At 41.6% G+C, this 19,311-nt stretch overlaps 1 protein-coding gene across 2 annotated transcripts in view; it reads right to left on the bottom strand.

Annotated features, from left to right (window-relative positions):
• Nucleotides 1-19,311, bottom strand: part of cbarpb (CACN subunit beta associated regulatory protein b) — a 182,558-nt gene that overhangs the window by 19,497 nt on the left and 143,750 nt on the right. For both annotated transcript variants that reach the window (XM_060846261.1, XM_060846263.1), the window contains exon 9: nucleotides 8,390-8,573. In XM_060846261.1, coding sequence (XP_060702244.1) covers nucleotides 8,390-8,573 — 184 coding nt within the window. The remainder of the gene's footprint in view (nucleotides 1-8,389; nucleotides 8,574-19,311) is intronic.

Below are 19,311 nucleotides of genomic sequence, written 5' to 3'. Positions count from 1 at the left end.
CATACGTCTGTCAACGTCAATCCTTCCACCACAGTTGGTTATTTTACTTCCCAGCCTGCCCCATTAAATAAGGCGACCTGGGGAATTTCTGTGAAATCTGGCTGGCTTAGGTTATGGATTTCTATTCCAGAAGGAGTTGCTTTTATTAAAGGAGCATTAACAATTTGCTATTTTGCTATAACTATCTTCTAACAGATTGCACTTTGCATTGCTAACTATCTGATCTCTGCCAAGCTCAAAGCAGAATTAAATAGAAGCATGTGGTCCTGCCAATAAATTTGTCAAAATCCTCATCTTCCCAAAAGTTTCGGATTTCTCATCCACAACTAGATCCACTCTCTCCTTCCCTGCAAATATCAGGGCCAACGATTCACATCATGAAATGTGTGATGAAACTTAATCATATGGAGGAGGAACAGCCTAGAGGATGGTGTACTTGGAGATTAAGGAGATTCTAGAGGTTAGATGTGAGATAAGATCAATAATTATTTTTTTCTCGCATTCTTTCCAGAGGTGCAAGGGAAGTGACCAAAATACTTTCCCCAAATATGGGAAAGTATACTAAAATCTTAGTTAGACACATACTCTAATGAGATCTAGGAGTTACTGAGGGTTAAAGAAGTGTCAGGAAAGCTAAATTTGGCCTCTTGCAGTTACTTTTAAAAATGAAGCATATAAAGTCATTCTTTCAAATCTGGGAGCAAGAGTACGGTTGCAAATGTATACAGATGATAAAAAACAACTAAAGGTGAAGTCTTCACAGATACAAGTGAGACATGAAGGAACTGTGGAGATGAACTTTGCAGAGTTGGGAGGACTGTGGACTCATTTCTGACAAATCCAATTTTTGATGGAAGGGGAATGGTGGGGGCTTTATGGTGGTGGAACATGGTTCTGACATGAGGGATATCCAAACTCAGCTGGGCCATTCAATCTAAATGCTAAGTTCCAATGGATCCCCGTCTTAGTTGTTATTGTGATGTAACCCAGAACGCACAGAATGATGGAATAGAATGGCATGTAGGATCAGAGTGAAAGTAAGACGTGAGCCATCTGAAACAATTCTCTACTGTACTGCTATGTGTGACAGGCATAAGCTAGAAAAATGGCAGCATTTAGTTGTGCAGTTTCAAAAAGATTATCATCGTGTCATGATGATATGCTTGGTTGGGTTTCAAATGTTAGAATTGTCTGATCAAGGGTTTCTGAGTCTACAGTTTCACAGCTTCACAGGGTCTTTGATGTGGTCTGATTAAAGGTGGTTTGTTCTTATAAGATATTAACACTTGAAGAGATTTAAAGATGTCAAAATGTAGAAAATAGATGCAGAAATAGGCCAACTGGCCGTTTGAATCAACTCCATCATTCATAATGATCATGGTTAATCATCTAACTCAGCATCCTGTTCCTGTTTCTCCTCATAGATCCCTTTAGTCCTAAGAACTATACATAACTACTTCTTGAAAAAAAATTCAACACTTTGGCCTCTCTCTTGTTTGATTTTATCATCTTCACAAAGCCCCTGAGGTCTACCCATGATGGATGCAGGTTGAGTGACTATGCAGGTGTCATGGAGGGTTTGATGGGCCATGGAAGGGGAGTCAAGGGCATGGAGAGCATGTAGCATTACTATGGTGTAAACTTGAGTTGGCATGGAATTTAAAAGAGGGCAATGGGGGTTTGGATTGGTTGAATGAACTGGGGTGGAGGTGGCCGGGTGCATTTAGTGGTATCAAGGTCAAATGGGGGTAGCTGAAGGGGTGTGAGGAGTGTAGGCTGGAGGGCCTAACAACTTGCACAACAACCAAGTCAAAATCATGGAGATCTGAGGTGGACCTTCTAAATAGCCCATCTTGGTACCTGTCCATTCCCATGGCAGCTGGGCTTTGCTTCTGGGGTTAACAGGAGTGATTCTATCCCATACCTGCTCTCCCGAAGCAGAAATTGCTTGATCCAGGGTACTTTTTAACAAGGTTGGGTCTGGTAAGTCGAGCAAATACCCAACTTGAGCTAGCCAAAATCCAGCCCTCCATTTTTTAAGTGCCATGGAAATTCTTGAATTCAATATTATGTCATGCAACATGGAGGATATTTGTGAAGCACATTATAACCTCCCCTTGTATATAATTTAAAGACCCCTGCAGTTACTTGTGATTTATTTCTCAGACAGCCTCACTCACGCTAAGTTCATATCAGTTCATATGAACTTCAGAAAATTCATGCAAATATATCCTCCACTGTCTCACAACACTATGAAAACTCACACAATTTTTAATGGCAGAATGGTAGTAAAGTTTAAGTCAGTGTTTAGCCTGGGGAGTTAAATAATGTTCTATTTCCCAGGGGAATGTGATGCTGTGGTAGTGCCACCCTACACTCCCCCCAAGTGGATAACTGGAAATGTTCAATGATGCTACCAAGCCTGAGTTACTTCCCAGAAAGCACTTGCCCCTACAACAAGTATAAAAGGAGACGTGGGATCTACCCAGTTAGAAGAGACTATGAGATCCCAGTTGCTATGAATCAACTGCTATGTTTTGCTACATAGCATCTAGGAAACTCTTGTGGCACAGTGATAATGTCCCTACCTCTGGACCAGGAGGCCCAGGTTCAAGTCCCATTTGCTGCAAAGGTGTCTGATTAATATTGTTGATTAGAAAATAATATTCTCTGCTGTGAATCCAAGCTACCTGCCTCAAAGCTATAGAATTAGTCAACTGTTGCTTCATTTTATGAATAATAATAAGCCATGTTTACACTCCTGAACTATGTCTGGTTCAAAGAATTCCAAGCATTCACATTTCTTTGTGCACTGATTCAAGTTGCCAGTGGGCAGGCTATGCTCAGTTTGCTACCCACTTGAGCCAAAACAATGACAGGATTTTCACAGTAGCCTTTTGTTTTGACTTAATGCAAAGACCTCCTTCTTTGTAGCTGGATCCTATGTCATGTTTCATACAGACCCCACTCACCAACTGGAGCAAATACTGCGATGTCACTGGCAATCAGGTTAGTTGCGGAATATGCAACCAAAAAACAGAGTAACAATATACGTTTCATAAAATAATAAACTGGGAGAGGCGTGGCGTGGCTGGGTCTGAAGATTTATTCCTGTTTTGCATTTTGACATTGTGAATGCATTCAATACATGCTTAATGCCATGCAGCAACAAAAGTAATTCTTCCTGCCAGGAATTACAATTTGCCTATTTTATGTTGTACACATCTCTTGAAGAATATGTGTCAAATCTTGAGATGAATAATATATGGCATTGTGTTCAAGGAAGAAGTGTTGTAAAGCATAAAAGTGAATGGAAATAATTTAACAGCAACAGTTGAACAGTCAGATTCAACTGTAGATTTTAAAACTCTTTATAGTATTTGCTATTTTCTAGAATATACTCTGTTCTCAAATATATGTATTCAGTCATTGGGAGTTTTTTGTTCAATGTCATTTGCAGTGCAAAATGTAAAATCTGGCAGGGAGTTTGCTTGGTCTATCAGTGCCTCCAGGATTTAAATTAACTTAAATAGAAGGAAACTCTGGCTGATCCTGTTACTGGCATATGATCAATCCACCAGATTTTCCTTTCTGCCCTTCAGCCAGGTGTTTCTTAATACTCAGGTCTGGCCATCATCATTTTAGCATTTAGTTTTATTTCCTGAAATGCAGGAAATTATTTAAAAATTGATTAGCTCTTGGTGTCAGTTAAGGATAATTCGGATTCATCGTTACAAAGAGTCCATTTTGCTGAAGTAATTTTGACTCTGTGAGATAGTGAAGAAAGGGTACTCAAGAATTTGCAACCAATGTCACACTTGTTTTCCCCATTTTTAACTTACAGTGATTCCAAATGAAATGAAAAGAGGAAGAGATATAAAATGGGCTGCCATTGTGCTGCTGCATATTTTACACTATCGTACAAAGTCAAAGTTACCCTCGTTGTGACATATTCAGTGCAAAATAATATTAATTCAAGCATCAAATCACTCATCTACTGAGAAGCTGCCGTTCAATACTTAGAAGTATGTAATTCTTTTAAGAAATTTGGTAAGTCTGTGTTCTGCACCCACTTTCGTGCATATACCAACACACCTGCACACACTCAAACTCATGCACTTATGCATGCTTTTCACCATTTTACATGCACTTTTATCTGAATACACTTATGCACACACACTAATTGTACTTATAGGGCTGAATCTGACTTTTTTCCAACTAAGTCTGAGTAACATCAAGTTTTACGGAGGGAATTTTGTCTTGATGCCTAGCAAGATTTCTGACCCGTCTAACCAAATGCGCTTTATTAAATACCTACTAGGCCCCTATGGCATTCATCATGTCCAACTCTGACCACGCCACCCAGTAGATATCCCAGAATTTATTGGCATCCTTTGTCCCGCATTGTCTTTTGAAGCCAGTTGCCTGCACAGCTCCAGACATTTGCCCCTGACATGGCAGAGGGGAAGGTACACGTAGGTCCTCTGAGGTGGGGTGGTGCAAACATGGGGCTTTCTATTTCTCCAGGACCAGCAATGGACAGCTCAACACCAGACCAGTCAGCCACTCTGGTTGAATCAGTCTTTGCCATCTGGAGGAATGCCCGGGTCTGTAGGAAGAAGCTAACAATGTCTTTCGTCACTCTATCTACCTAAGAGCCACCATCTTCCTTCTGATACCTTACATACACCAACTCTCATACTGTACCCATCTCCCACAATGGCACATCCTCTACCACTCTCACTATGCCTGTGACATCTTCCCTCCTTCACTGTAACACACCCCAACACTGACACCACTAACTCTGCTCTGTGCTGCCTGATCATTCACTTGGGACATCTCTCCACCTGCATCATAAATAATACCTTGCTGTCTGTTCCAACTCCTTTAATACTTGCCTCTCACTCATTCCAGGAAGTAAACAGTCCCCAAGAGAACAAAGTCAAAAATCACACAACACCAGGTTATAGTCCAACAGGTTTATTTGGAAGTACTAGCTTTCGGAGTGCTGTTCTTTCATCAGGCAGCTGTGGAACAAGATCATAAGACACAGAATTTATAACAAAAGATCGCAGTGTCACGCAACTGAAAAGATATATTGAACAAACCTTGATTGCTGTTAAGTCTTTCACCTTTTAGAATGGGTTGCAGGTTTCGGTTCAATAATATGTAAATCCCAGAACTTCTTCTAAGTCACATTCTTGGGATAAGTGTGAGTGTATCTTATGTAAGTGTAATTCTGTGTCTTATGATCCTGCTCCACAGCTACCTGATGAAGGAACAGTGCTCCAAAAGCTAGTACTTCCAAATAAACCTGTTGAATTATAACCTGGTGTTGTGCAATTTTTTAACTTTGCCTACTCCAGTCCAACACCAGCAACTCCACATCATGCCCGAGAGAACAGAAAGACTCACGACGGGTGGTGGGCTGCTTGATATTCAGCTCCTCATCCCTTACCTGGACAGCATCCTGACTCTGACCACCTCTACTGACTGACTGACCATTTCTAAGTCCCTGGGCTGATATTCAAAGCTTGTTTGGCATGTGTAGTAAGACATAAAACTGAAAATTAATAAGGTGAGTTGGGCTGTTCGCAAGTCATCTAACTAGCAATAATCCCCCTTAATTGGCACCTTGCTGCTACCAATTGCTGTGTTACTTATCAAAAGCGTAAAAGATGGAACAAAATGCTTCTAACATCAAGATCACCCTCACCAATCTGCTTGCTTGACTCTGCCACAAATCTCGCGATAGGCCAAGTCGCTGAAACCCCAGTATTATTCTATCCATTGTATCAAACTGATACAACCGTGCATCCTCCCAGAGATAACACACACAGATACACGCATGTTTATAACTGATAGCTTAAATTTACATTGACAAATGCAAAATAAGTTATTCTGATTAATTGAATCACAACTGTTGTGGTTCTGCTCGCCGAGCTGGAAGTTTTTGCTGCAAACGTTTCGTTCCCTGGCTAGGGAACATCATCAGTACTGTTGGAGCCTCGTGTGAAGCGCTGCTTTGAAGTTTCTTCTGGTATTTATATTGGTTTGTTCTTGCCACTTCCGGGTGTCAGTTTCAGCTGCAGTGATTTGTATGTGGGGTCCAGGTCGATGTGTCTGTTGATGGATGTTCTTGCCATTTCCGGGTGTCAGTTTCAGCTGTAGTGGTTTGTATATGGTGTCCAGGTCAATGTGTCTGTTGATGGAGTTTGGGGATGAATGCCATGCTTCTAGGAATTCTCTGGCTGTTCTCTGTCTGGCTTGTCCTATGATAGTGGTGTTTTCCCAGTCAAATTCATGTTGCTGGTTGTCTGAGTGTATGGCTACTAGAGATAGCTGGTCGTGTCGTTTTGTGGCTAGCTGATGTTCATGGATGCGGATTGTTAGCTGTCTTCCTGTTTGTCCTATATAGTGATTTGTGCAGTCCTTGCATGGTATTTTGTAAACTACGTTAGTTTGGCTCATGCTGGGTATTGGGTTCTTTGTTCTAGTGAGTTGTTGTCTGAGCGTGGATGTTGGCTTGTGTGCTGTTATGAGTCCTAAGGGTCACAGTAGTCTGACTGTTAGTTCTGAGACGCTCCTGACGTATGGTAGAGTGGTTAGTCCTTTTGGTTGTGGCATGTCCTCGTTCCTCGGTCTATCTCTTAGGCATCTGGTGATAAAGTTGCGTGGGTATCCGTTTTTGGCGAATACCTTGTATAGGTGTTCCTCTTCCTCTTTTCGCAGTTCTGGTGTACTGCAGTGTGTTGTGGCCCTTTTGAATAGTGTCCTGATGCAGCTTCGTTTGTGTGTGTTGGGGTGGTTACTTTCATAGTTTAAGACTTGGTCTGTGTGTGTTGGTTTCCTGTGTACCCTTGTGGTGAATTCTCCGTTGGGTGTTCTCTCTACTAACACGTCTAGGAATGGGAGTTGGCTATCCTTTTCCTCTTCTCGTGTGAATCGGATTCCTGTGAGTGTGGCGTTGATGATTCGGTGTGTTTTTTCTATACCTGTGTTTTTGATGATTACAAAGGTGTCATCAACATATCTGATCCAGAGTTTGGGTTGGATTTGTGGTATGGCTGTATGTTCTAACCTTTGCATAACTGCCTCTGCTATGAGTCCCGAGTTCATACGAACAAATCAACGGAACTCGGGACTCATAGCAGAGGCAGTTATGCAAAGGTTAGAACATACAGCCATACCACAAATCCAACCCAACTCTGGATCAGATATGTTGATGACACCTTTGTAATCATCAAAAACACAGATATAGAAAAAACACACCGAATCATCAACGCCACACTCACAGGAATCCGATTCACACGAGAAGAGGAAAAGGATAGCCAACTCCCATTCCTAGACGTGTTAGTAGAGAGAACACCCAACGGAGAATTCACCACAAGGGTACACAGGAAACCAACACACACAGACCAAGTCTTAAACTATGAAAGTAACCACCCCAACACACACAAACGAAGCTGCATCAGGACACTATTCAAAAGGGCCACAACACACTGCAGTACACCAGAACTGCGAAAAGAGGAAGAGGAACATCTATACAAGGTATTCGCCAAAAACGGATACCCACCCAACTTTATCACCAGATGCCTAAGAGATAGACCGAGGAACGAGGACATGCCACAACCAAAAGGACTAGCCACTCTACCATACGTCAGGAGCGTCTCAGAACTGACAGCCAGACTACTGCGACCCTTAGGACTCATAACAGCACACAAGCCAACATCCACGCTCAGACAACAACTCACTAGAACAAAGAACCCAATACCCAGCATGAGCCAAACTAACGTAGTTTACAAAATACCATGCAAGGACTGCACAAATCAGTATATAGGACAAACAGGAAGACAGCTAACAATCCGCATCCATGAACATCAGCTAGCCACAAAATGACATGACCAGCTATCTCTAGTAGCCATACACTCAGACAACCAGCAACATGAATTTGACTGGGAAAACACCACTATCATAGGACAAGCCAGACAGAGAACAGCCAGAGAATTCCTAGAAGCATGGCATTCATCCCCAAACTCCATCAACAGACACATTGACCTGGACACCATATACAAACCACTACAGCTGAAACTGACACCCGGAAACGGCAAGAACATCCATCAACAGACACATCGACCTGGACCCCACATACAAATCACTGCAGCTGAAACTGACACCCGGAAGCGGCAAGAACAAATCAATATAAATGCCGGAAGAAACATCAAAGCAGCGCTTCACACGAGGCTCCAACAGCACTGATGATGTTCCCTAGCCAGGGAACGAAACGTTTGCAGCAAATACTTCCAGCTCGGCGAGCAGAACCACAACAACGGATACCCGAACTACAAATCTTCAATCAGATTTTGAATCACAACTGTTTGAACAATACCTGCTAGCTGATGGAGGTGGACTGGAGGGAGGTTGTGCAAATGGAGTCGAAGGGGTCCCAAAGGTGACGTCATCTGTGTGGGCAATGTACTGGATAATATCAGTCTGGTGGGGGTCCTGATCTTCATGTTCCATGCTCTCACTGGCAGCACGCTGTCGATGAAACTGGTGTCTCTTCGGAGACCCTAACAAGCACAAATGATTCCATTAGGAAATGACAATGCAAATGTGTAACAAAATATTGAGAGCCTCTTAGACTGCAGGTAAACTGCTTGTTGATGGAAACCCTGCCCCAGATACAAGAGTTTGAAATTCTTTGTTTTTATATTCTTCCCTTTTGCTTACATAGCCATTCCCCTTTAATCTATTGTACCACTAAGATGTAAATTATTGCTATTGATATGCAGCAGGATATTTTATGTATTTTCACTTCCTCACATTTCTATCATTGGTAGGATGTTTCAAAATTCCTACAATAAAAACTTCCAGTCATCCAGGAACTGCTCTCCCAGGCTAGTTTGATTATTCATGGACTTGCTATCCAGGCTTCATTGGGGTCTGGAACTTTCCTCAGAATTCCTCATCTACTCTATATTGTTCAGGTTCACTTCAGAGAGTTGAAATTCTTCAATACACTGATTCCATAAACTGATTAACATTATGACAAAAAAAAACCTCTCTCTGCACTACATTAACAAGTTAAACATATTTTAAATAGGTTAAAGATTTGGTTAATATGATGAATGTTCAATGCACTTCATTACGCAGTGCATTAGCAATAGAGAAGAATTTTATTATTTGGCCATTGAGAATAAATCATCATCCCTAAACACCTACCCCTTGATCACATTCCAACACAATTTCATACAGCAGACAGGGTCCTTTCTAAGAAACAGGACGAAATTTCCTCTAAAATATTTCAGATAACAAATAAATCACCCATTACAGTGAAACAATAAACTAACATGTAGAAAAGCCTCTGAAGTTGAAAATATATTGGAGGGAGTACACATTTAAATATAAATATTTATCTATTATTAGGCTTTACAGATGTTACTTACCAACAGAACATAGATATACTTTAATCGACCTGTTCAGAGATGTTATGACACACCTCTGGAAAAAGTGGGATTATGAACCTGGACTTTCTAACCTGGAGGTGGGGTCATCACCATTGCACCACAAGAAACCAAGCTAGATTGCATGGAAATTGGAAACAACCTCTTCAGACATATTATAATAATATACCTTTGGCCAGCTGGGACTGAAACACAATCTGGTAGCCGGGAGGTAGTGGCACTACCATTGTGCAAAAAGACCATTCAAATTATTTTTAATCTACCCAACATGACACACCTCCAGCACAGGTGGGATTTGAACACGGACCTCCTGGATTGAACACAGCCTGTAACGATAGATTGTACTATAAGAAACTTGGCATCCATAGTCAAGATTAGACAAATACTAACAATGTTCTTTGGAACCTTATGAATAACTCAGTGCTAACTCTGATCTATTTCTGGAATATTTAGAGTCATAGAGTCATAAAGATGTACAGCATGGAAACAGACCCTTCAGTCCAACCCATCTATGCTGACCAGGTATCCCAGCCCAATTTTGGGCGGCACGGTGGCACAGTGGTTAGCACTGCTGCCTCACAGCGCCAGGGACCTGGGTTCAATTCCCGCCTCAGGCGACTGACTGTGTGGAGTTTGCATGTTCTCCCCGTGTCTGCGTGGGTTTCCTCCGGGTGCTCCGGTTTCCTCCCACAGTCCAAAGATGTGCGGGTCAAGTGAAATGGCCATGCTAAATTGCCCGTAGTGTTAGGTAAGGGGTATATGTAGGGGTATGGGTGGGTTGCACTTCGGCGGGTCGGTGTGGACTTGTTGGGCCGAAGGGCCTGTTTCCACACTGTAAGTAATCTAAAAAAAAAATCTAGTGCCACCTGCCAGCACCCGGCCCATATCCCTCAAAACCCTTCCTATTCATATACCCATCCAAATGCCTTTTAAATGTTGCAATTGTACCAGCCTCCACCACTTCCTCTGGCAGTTCATTCCATACATGTACCACCCTCTGTGTGAAAAAGTTGCCCCTTAGGTCTCCTTTATATCTTTCCCCTCTCACCCTAAACCTATGCCCTGTAGTTCTGGACTCCCCGACACCAGGAAAAAGACTTTGTCTATTTACCCTATCCATGCCTCTCATAATTTTGTAAACCTCTATACGGTCACTCCTCAGCCTCCGACGCTCCAGGGAAAACAGCCCCAGCCTGTTCGGCCTCTCCCTCCAGCTCAAATCCTTCAACCCTGGCAACATCCTTGTAAATCTTTTCTGAACCCTTTCAGGTTTCACAGCATCCTTCCAATAAGAAGGAGACCAGAATTGTACGCAATATTCCAACAGTGGCCTAACCGATGTCCTTTACAGTCCCAACATGACCTCTCAACTCCTGTACTCAATACTCTGACCAATAAAGGAAAGCAGACCAAATGCCTTCTTTACTATCCTATCTACCTGCGACTCCACTTTCAGGAGCTATGAACCTGCATTCTTTGTTCAGCAACACTCCCTCGGACCTTACCATTAAGTGTATACGTCCTGCCAAGATTGGCTTTTCCAAAATGCAGCACCTCACATTTATCTGAATTAAACTCCATCTGCCACTTCTCAGCCCATTGGCCTATCTGGGCAAGATCCTATTGTAATCTGAGGTGATCTTCTTCGCTGAGAGAAAGTGAGGACTGCAGATGCTGAAGATCAGAGCTGAAAAATGTGTTGCTGGATAAGTGCAGCAGGTCAGGCAGCAACAAAGGAGCAGGAGAATCGATGTTTCGGGCATAAACCCTTCTTCAGCCTTGATTCCTGAAGAAGGGCTTATGCCCGAAACATCGATTCTCCTGTTCCTTTGATGCTGCCTGATCTGCTGCACTTTGCCAGCAACACATTTTTCAGCGCTAACCTTCTTCGCTATCCATTACACCTCCAATTTTGCTGTCATCTGCAAACTTACTAACTGTACCTCTTATGCTCGCATCCAAATCATTTATGTAAACGACAAAAAGTAGAGGACCCAGCACCAATCCTTGTGACACTCCACTGGTCACAGGCCTCCAGTCTGAAAAACAACCCTCCACCACCAACCTCTGTCTTCTACCTTTGAGCCAGTTCCGTATCCAAATAGCTGGTTCTCCCTGTATTCCGTGAGATCTACCTTGCTAACCAGTCTCCCATGGTTGTAGAAACCGTTGAATTAATGCCTAATCTCTTTTATTTAATTTTTCTGTTGGCTTCTGTCATAGTTTGCATTGTATCTGTCAAAAAATGATTGTGTAGTGATAGGAATATTTTTAAATTATGTGCTTTTCTTTGAAACTGGAGACAGATTTATGAATTATCTCTTTACAAACAAGTTCTACACGGAACAGCTGGGTGTTCTGTATCATCGTGGAAGTTTAGTAACTGTGTGAAAATTGAGCAATGAATCAAGTAAAAAAAGCCAAAAAGAGTGAATCAAAAAAAAGTGGTGTCATGAGGGAAAAAAGGAAGACTTTGAGCTCTGCATTTCTTTTTATTGACTCATGAATGTGGGCATCCTTTGGCAATCACATAATTTACAGTACTGTCAATCCTTGTTAAATGAGTAACTTGCTTGGCTATTTCAGAGGGCAGCTAAGAGTTAATCACGTTGCTGCGGGTCTTGACTCGTATATTGGGCAGACTAGGTAAGAATGGCACATTTCCTACCTGAAAAGCACAATTGTGAACCAGTTGGGTTTGCGTAGCAATCTGATATTTTAACAATCATTATTGAGACTAGTCTTTTAATTCCAGATTTATTGAAATAACTTAATTTAAATTGCCATGGTGAAGGTTGAACTCCTATATGTGGACCAATCGATGTAGGGTTCTGAATTATAGCACAATTATTCTTCCAAATGTGTATAAAGATGTATAAAACCAGTGAAAAGTTGAGATAGAATTGATTAAGAGGTTTATTTTATTTCTTCCATGCACTTTTTCGCAATGCACAGCTGATGTATTTAATCTAAAATCAGCAATAACTCCTGCAGGGAGATATATTTAGGGCAAAGATATTAGCTACAGTGGTAAAGAAAAGTGCCAAGGAAGTTAATCCACTCAAATGTGTTTTATTCAAAGTTCAAATTAGATCCTGAGCAGAAATAATACCTCCCTGAGCACCCTGGTGTACAACTGGAGTATGCTAATTGTTGATGGTGCCAACATGTAACTGATGAAGGGCTAATGCTAATTCTCCTACTCCTCAGATGCTGCCTGACCTGCTGTGCTTTTCCAACGCCATACGTTTCAACATATACAGGGCGACCGCCGTATCTACAGAATTGTCTTCTGCGGTTTCAGTTATCCGCAGTTTACCCGGCCCAAACATATTACAGGGAAGATTCCAGAAGCAGGGACGGGGATGCTGGGAAGGTAAATTTCCCATTTAAATGAATGAGTTCGCTCTGATCCGTGGTTCCGGGCTTCCGCAGTAGGTCTTGGAACGTATCCCCCACAGGTATGGGGTGGGGGGACTACTGTAACTTGCCAGGTTTATTGATTTCAATTTCTCAGCCATCTCGAGACCTCTGTGCATTGCTGATCCAATAAGTCAATCTTAGACTATGTGGCCCATGTGGAAATGTGAGACAAGTATTTATTAGTACTGCCTATCAACCAGTCTGATTACCTAAAATAAACAAACCTTGTTTGTGCGGAAGTCCATTCTAACCAGAGACAAAATATACAGGACATATGTAATTCAGTCAGCCAGGTGTCTCCTGTGCTCATTGAGGTGATGTACCAGGGCAATGATATATTCTGTGAAACTGACAGTTCCCTTCAGATCACATTTAGCGTGCTGGTAGTCAGCAGACAGTAAGCATGTTTCCTGTTCCCAACAAATGTCAGTTTTAGTGTCCATTATTGACCTGCACCCAGCCATCTCAAAAGCTCTTAAATTTAGTTAGAACTATGATTAACAACTTCACTGATGTAGACAGAGTAGCAGACATTAATCAATCTTGAAAGATGTAGTGTAACGGGGCTATAACAAAGCAAAACTGCAATACATTTGTGTCACTTGTCTTATTCCTTTTGAGCTGACTTGAATCCAGCTCTGTTGAGACTCTGCATCCAGTAAACCCCGGAATAGCTGTGTGACTTGATAGACATGCTGCCCAAATAAGACTTCAATGCCCGGATTTTCCTCCAAATGCCTGTTCTGTATTCAAACATAAAACTACTTTAATACTTTCCCCTAATTTAGGATTTTCACTTCATTATCTTGCCCTATTTTTCAGTTTATAAACTGGCAGCTCAGTCCTGATGACAGGATGAGATTTGAGGGCACAAGACTGCACCAGCTTGATTAGAGAATCAAGTCCTAGAAAATTTCTGTCAAGGTACTGACTGAAAAAGAATTCGGGGCTGCAGTGAGCATTGATTAAAGCACGCGTGATGATGTGCTTGAGGGTTCAGAGACAGATATGATTTAAATAGAAATAAAGATAACAGAGGTGAATTATTAGTCAAATTTGGATTTTGTTTGGCTGTTGGAAGGAGAATGTGAATGTTTCTGAAATTGCAACAGATTGAGAAAAAAGATGATAGAAACTTCAGAATTTCAGACAGGCGAAGGCCTGTATTCAGGCTAACAGCAGTCTTGTTACAATGAAGGATCTTCAGGCCAATCCTGGCCTTCCCTTGAGATCAGTAAAGGCCAGGTTATGTGAACTGGTTCTTGCCTGTAAAGACCTTGATGATTCAATGCTGCAATTCTCCATAGTTCCTTCACCAAATAGAGAGAGGTGGTGGTGGTTGTGGAGTAATACTTTCACTAGACTAGCAATCCAAGAATGCCAGACCATTGTCCTGGGGACGTGTGTTCGAATCCCACCAAGGCAGAGGATAATGTTTGAATAAATTAAAAGCTAACCCAATGGCAACCATTGTCAATTGTTGTAAAAAAATGCATCTGGTTCACTCATGTCTTTTAATTTCCTCTACTATCCTTGCCTGGTCTGGCCTACATATGACTTGAAAGCCATAGCAATATGGTTGATTCTTAACTGCCTTCTGGGCAATAAACTAGCCAGAGGCACCGACATCTCATGAACTGTCCACAAACAGGATAGTTTTCTAATGTAGTGTTCTTCCATTTTTCATATACAGTACACTAGCAGTGAGTATAGAAATGCTAGATTTTCTGCCTTTCTATGACATGCTTTTCTAAGGCCCCTTAAGGACTCTAGAAAATACCTTCTGCTAGCAACCTTCTGTTATCCACAGACAGCAAAGAGAACCAGATTTATAAAAACTAACAGGCATCTCCTGTCACCAACAATATCAATGGTTTTCTGGATGTGGTGTATTATTATCACACAAGACTTGTATTTAATAGACATCAGTCAATAACAGGAGTTTATTTTCCTGCAGTAATACAATGATCTACGGCAGTACATAAGCAAAATTGCATGCAGCTGATACTAGCTGTAACAAACAGTTTAATCTCAGTGATGATGTGATAGAGACGCAGCTCTGGGTTTTGGCTGTGCTACTTTAACTCTCCATCCTTCTCCTCCATCACTAAACATAGAAGATTATCTTGTCTTTATCCCCAAGACTGGCTGATTAAAATTTTCTGTTTCAAGTCTTCAGTTGTGAACTGAAGGGCTATTACTGTTGTGGAAGGGTGAAGGGATTATTGGTTAAGGCAATAAGGTTGGAGATAATATATGAACTTCTGTTCTTAAACCAAGGGACAAGGAAAACAATCAGTTTAGAGCTGTGCATGAAGCCGCCCTTCTCTCAAATGGATAACCATTTTTTTTCTTCCTTATTCAGGTCTAGGAAAATTGCTCTGTGACCATACCATACATGCTTAATGGACCTGGTCTTTTGAGGCTGCCAATACTCCTCTTTGTCCATGAGGAGATGTTTCTGAGATGAAGGCCAAATATATGGAAGAATGAGCTTAAAGCAAGGCATACCACAGTGATCCAATGACTCACTGTGCTGCAAATGCACGGCCATTTATTACAACAAGGGTCTGAATTCTCCAAGATCTGCAGAGATGGGTTTGGAAGGCATTGCCAGGAAAGCAGAGACATCGCATCTCATGGCTCCATGACACTGGTCCACTGCCTGTGGACCACTTCCCCGGGACACATTGGTACAGTACTCAGCATCCACTCCACTAAGCCAGCAGGCAATAATATCCAACTAAGACCCCAACCAAAGGCAATTTTCCCACAACTTTCTGAGCATCACCAAAGCCAACCTACTGGTGATCCAATAACATTGTACATGCAGCCGCCCACTGGCAGGGTGGCAGGTCACGAGTGGCTGCATTCATTGGCAGGACCAGAGGGCTGCAATACTCACATGTTCAAGAGAGACTATAGGTACTCTTCTGGAGGACTATTTCCACAATGAGGCCCCTCACTGTACTTTGTCAATTTTTAAATTACGGATTGAAGAAGGAGGCCGTCATAGTCATCTTGAGGTAGTTCCTAGTTCTCTCTCTTTTTCGGTAGCACTCACCACATGTAGTGGCACTGACAATTAATGTATTCAGCACAGGGTGGCCTCTTCTACTGGATCCAGTCCCAAATAGTGAACCAGAAATCTCCCTGGGTGGCAAGTTGGCAGGCCCTGTTTGAGATGGTGTGGGTGGGGTTTGGGGGGAGGGTGGTGTCAATTAGTTTTTGAGACGCAATGGGATAGATGAACCATGGTTAATACCTTGATGGGTCCTTCCAAATAACCCCTTAAAGAGAGGTATTCTCCTGCCTGCCAGCAGCCCGATGAGTGCTACTGAAGAAGAAGGACAACTAGGGTATGTTTGAGAGTGACTTGATTCTCAGCGTGGGACTCTTCACCACTAGTTAAAGAACTAGTGGTGGCAGGATGGGACCTTCCAACGATTACCAATTATCCACTTGAGGATCTCCATTGGCCGACTGGGGGGAATGTTGTACAATGTCACCCGGTAAAACATCAGTGCCACTTGGCCTGGGTGGATGGTAAGAGGAAGGCAGAGTATGCCGGTGTGCACCTCCCATTTCCAACTCACTGGCACCAGAGCATGGTAACCCAGCCGACTGGAGGTAAACATGACCCAACTGACCTTTTGTGAAATGGATGGTGGCAAGAGTCTGTTTTGATTTTGCACTAAAATAATTGTTAAGTTAATATGATTTAGCTACAATTCAATACATTTGTTTTTAATATATACCAGAAAGAGAGTCCGTTTGTCTATTCAGTCACTGAAATGGATTATAAATAAAACATTTAAAAGATCCTACATTACAGAAATCAATGTGATGTTGGAAATATTACAGAAGCAAATAACTGAGTTGAGCACGCCGGTACAAATCACACCAGGAGGTCAATTATGCTTACATTACGATTTTACATTACAAATTTGATTGAAGTTGGATATTTGAACAATATTCTAGTAGATTGATCTCTTATTATTGTTCTCACTGCTACATTGTGTTTGCAAATTAAGCATCTTTCACTATTATGTATACTATGAATATCAATAATCTTTCTCTGCAGGCCATGAGTATTTAATATTTTGCTAAATAAATATGATATCCTTTTCAGATGTCAGTAAAACGAGTTTAAGAACATGTGTGATTTTTGTCTATTTTATACAGTGCCCACCAGAATTGTCCAAAATATTACCAGTGTTCCACTATATCTGTAAAATTGATGCTATTCCTCCTGGTAGTATTATAATTTTTCCTAATATGGCAATAACAGTTCTTTTCCAAAAAGCCAGTTAGTGAAGGATAGAACTGAAGTCAAATTTTATACCTTTATATAATTATTTACAAAGTTATACAATACAAGCATACTCTTCAAAACACCCAACTGCCACAGTTTTAGTTTGTTTTTATCAATGTGGTCTGAAGGGAATGCCAAATTATTAAGCACCATCTGCATACAAGCTAATATAAATAAAATATAATTAACAGTAACTCACCAAGCACACTTAAAACCTGCAAGATCAAAAGATGTTTAACAAACAACGTATCATTAGATACTATCTTCTAAGTCTTATAAAGACTGCAATACTGTTCAGCACTCTATGACTTTAATAACTTATGTCTAAGCTACATTGTGTAAAAATGTCAAAAAGAAGTAGAACCCATAGAAAAATATGAAGAAAAAGAATATATATATATATTGCATGATCATGTCAGCAAGATGTCCTAAAGCGATTTATAACGCTCACTGCCATGTGGACAAATATAGTGAATTATTACACAGGAAAATAGCACAAAATCAAATTAATTGGTGATTAGATCATATTTTGAAGGCATTGGCTGAGTAGGAACCACTGGCCAAAACACTGGGGTGCTATTCTCCGTTTTTCTTTGAATATTAGGGCGTTTTCACAAGCCCCTTCCCAAACTGTGACCTCTACCTATTAAAGCAAGTGTTGCAGCTACAAGGGGACATTAGCACTTGCAAAATTCCAATCAGGTCTTGCACCATCCTGACATGGCCGCTCCTTCATCAACACAAGGTCAAAATCCTGAAACTTCTTCATCTAAGATGGCAGCACCGGCAACAAAGTCAGTGTTCAAGCTCCTGGGCCCATCAGCACTAGACTGATGCTATATCTTTTCTTTCCTTACACTTTTTGTTTTCTTCCATTTATTTTTTTCTTCATTTTCTTCCTGTTGGTGGCAACGGAGAAGGTAACATTGCAGAGGAAGGCAGCTGGAACAAGTCTCTTGGCGAGGCGGCAGCATGGCCTGGCAGTGGAGCCAGGGATTCCTGGTTGTGGGAGGCCCAGATTGATGACTCCAGGCATCGTCAAGGTGGCAGCGGAAGCAGAGCCAGGGCCTCTGGGTTCTGGTAGGCGCAGAGTGAGGACTCCTGGTTTAGGCCTGGCAGTCGCAGCAGCTCCTGGTTGTTCTCGACCTAGAACTGGGGTCTCTTGGTTATGGGTAAGGCAAGGCGGGAGCAACAGTGGAGGCAGGGGCTCTTGGTAGCGGGGAGAATGTAGTTCCTGCACGGGACCCAGCATTGGTGGCCTGTTGGTGAGGTGGACCCACTGATGCCTGAAGAGGGTGACTCTGATATTGTTGGGTCTGGCACAGGTGGCAGAGGGGTGGCAGTGCAGGTGTCATTGGTCAGTTGGAGGTGGCAGAATGAGGAGAGACTTTCTTTCAGCTTAATCATTTTATTCTTAAAATATTCAAATGGCGTGGACTGTGGCGACAGTTGAAGCTTTTTCACTGTATTTTACTGTGTTATTCTTTGTAGAGTACAAGTGATAAAATCATTCATTAAGTAATAACAACAGTGTATCTAACCCATCCATATCTTGGTTCAAGAAGATGATTCACCACCAACCTTTCAAGGGCAATTACGTGCAGGTAATAACATGCTGATCTTGCCAGTAATGTCCCATAAACAAGTAAAAGAAACAGACTTGCAAACAGGGTTATGGTTCAACACCTGTCCTGAAAGATACAGCTAAACCAATCACTCTGTTATACATTAAACAGGTAGGTCTATATCACAATCTAAAGTTCACGGAGCTTTAAATCACAACTCCATCTGTCACATTGATAAATGTTCTACTAACTGACCCAGTAGAACAAAAAAACTATTAGTTCCAAGTAGGTCTGGAAACTTCTATTCTCTAAATAAACAGGAAAATATTTGGTATGCTTGGGGAAATGGAAAGTAAAGCAGTTTGCCAGCTTTCAAATTACATCCATGTGTTTATGCATTGCGATCCTACATTGTTTTCTTGATTTGTTTTGTACTTGTAGTATTTGTATTTTTTGTGTAGTTGAAGCTCTATTCCATTTATTGACTCCTTGCATATTGCATACTATATTATTAATTTCTTCTTTTCTTCAAAGAAAAATG

This window comes from Hemiscyllium ocellatum, chromosome 28 (genome assembly GCF_020745735.1).
Source record: "Hemiscyllium ocellatum isolate sHemOce1 chromosome 28, sHemOce1.pat.X.cur, whole genome shotgun sequence".
In the NCBI taxonomy this organism is placed as follows: Eukaryota; Metazoa; Chordata; class Chondrichthyes; order Orectolobiformes; family Hemiscylliidae; genus Hemiscyllium; species Hemiscyllium ocellatum.
The sequence above is the reverse complement of the archived record's forward strand: the minus strand, read 5'-3'. Positions and strand labels throughout refer to the sequence as shown.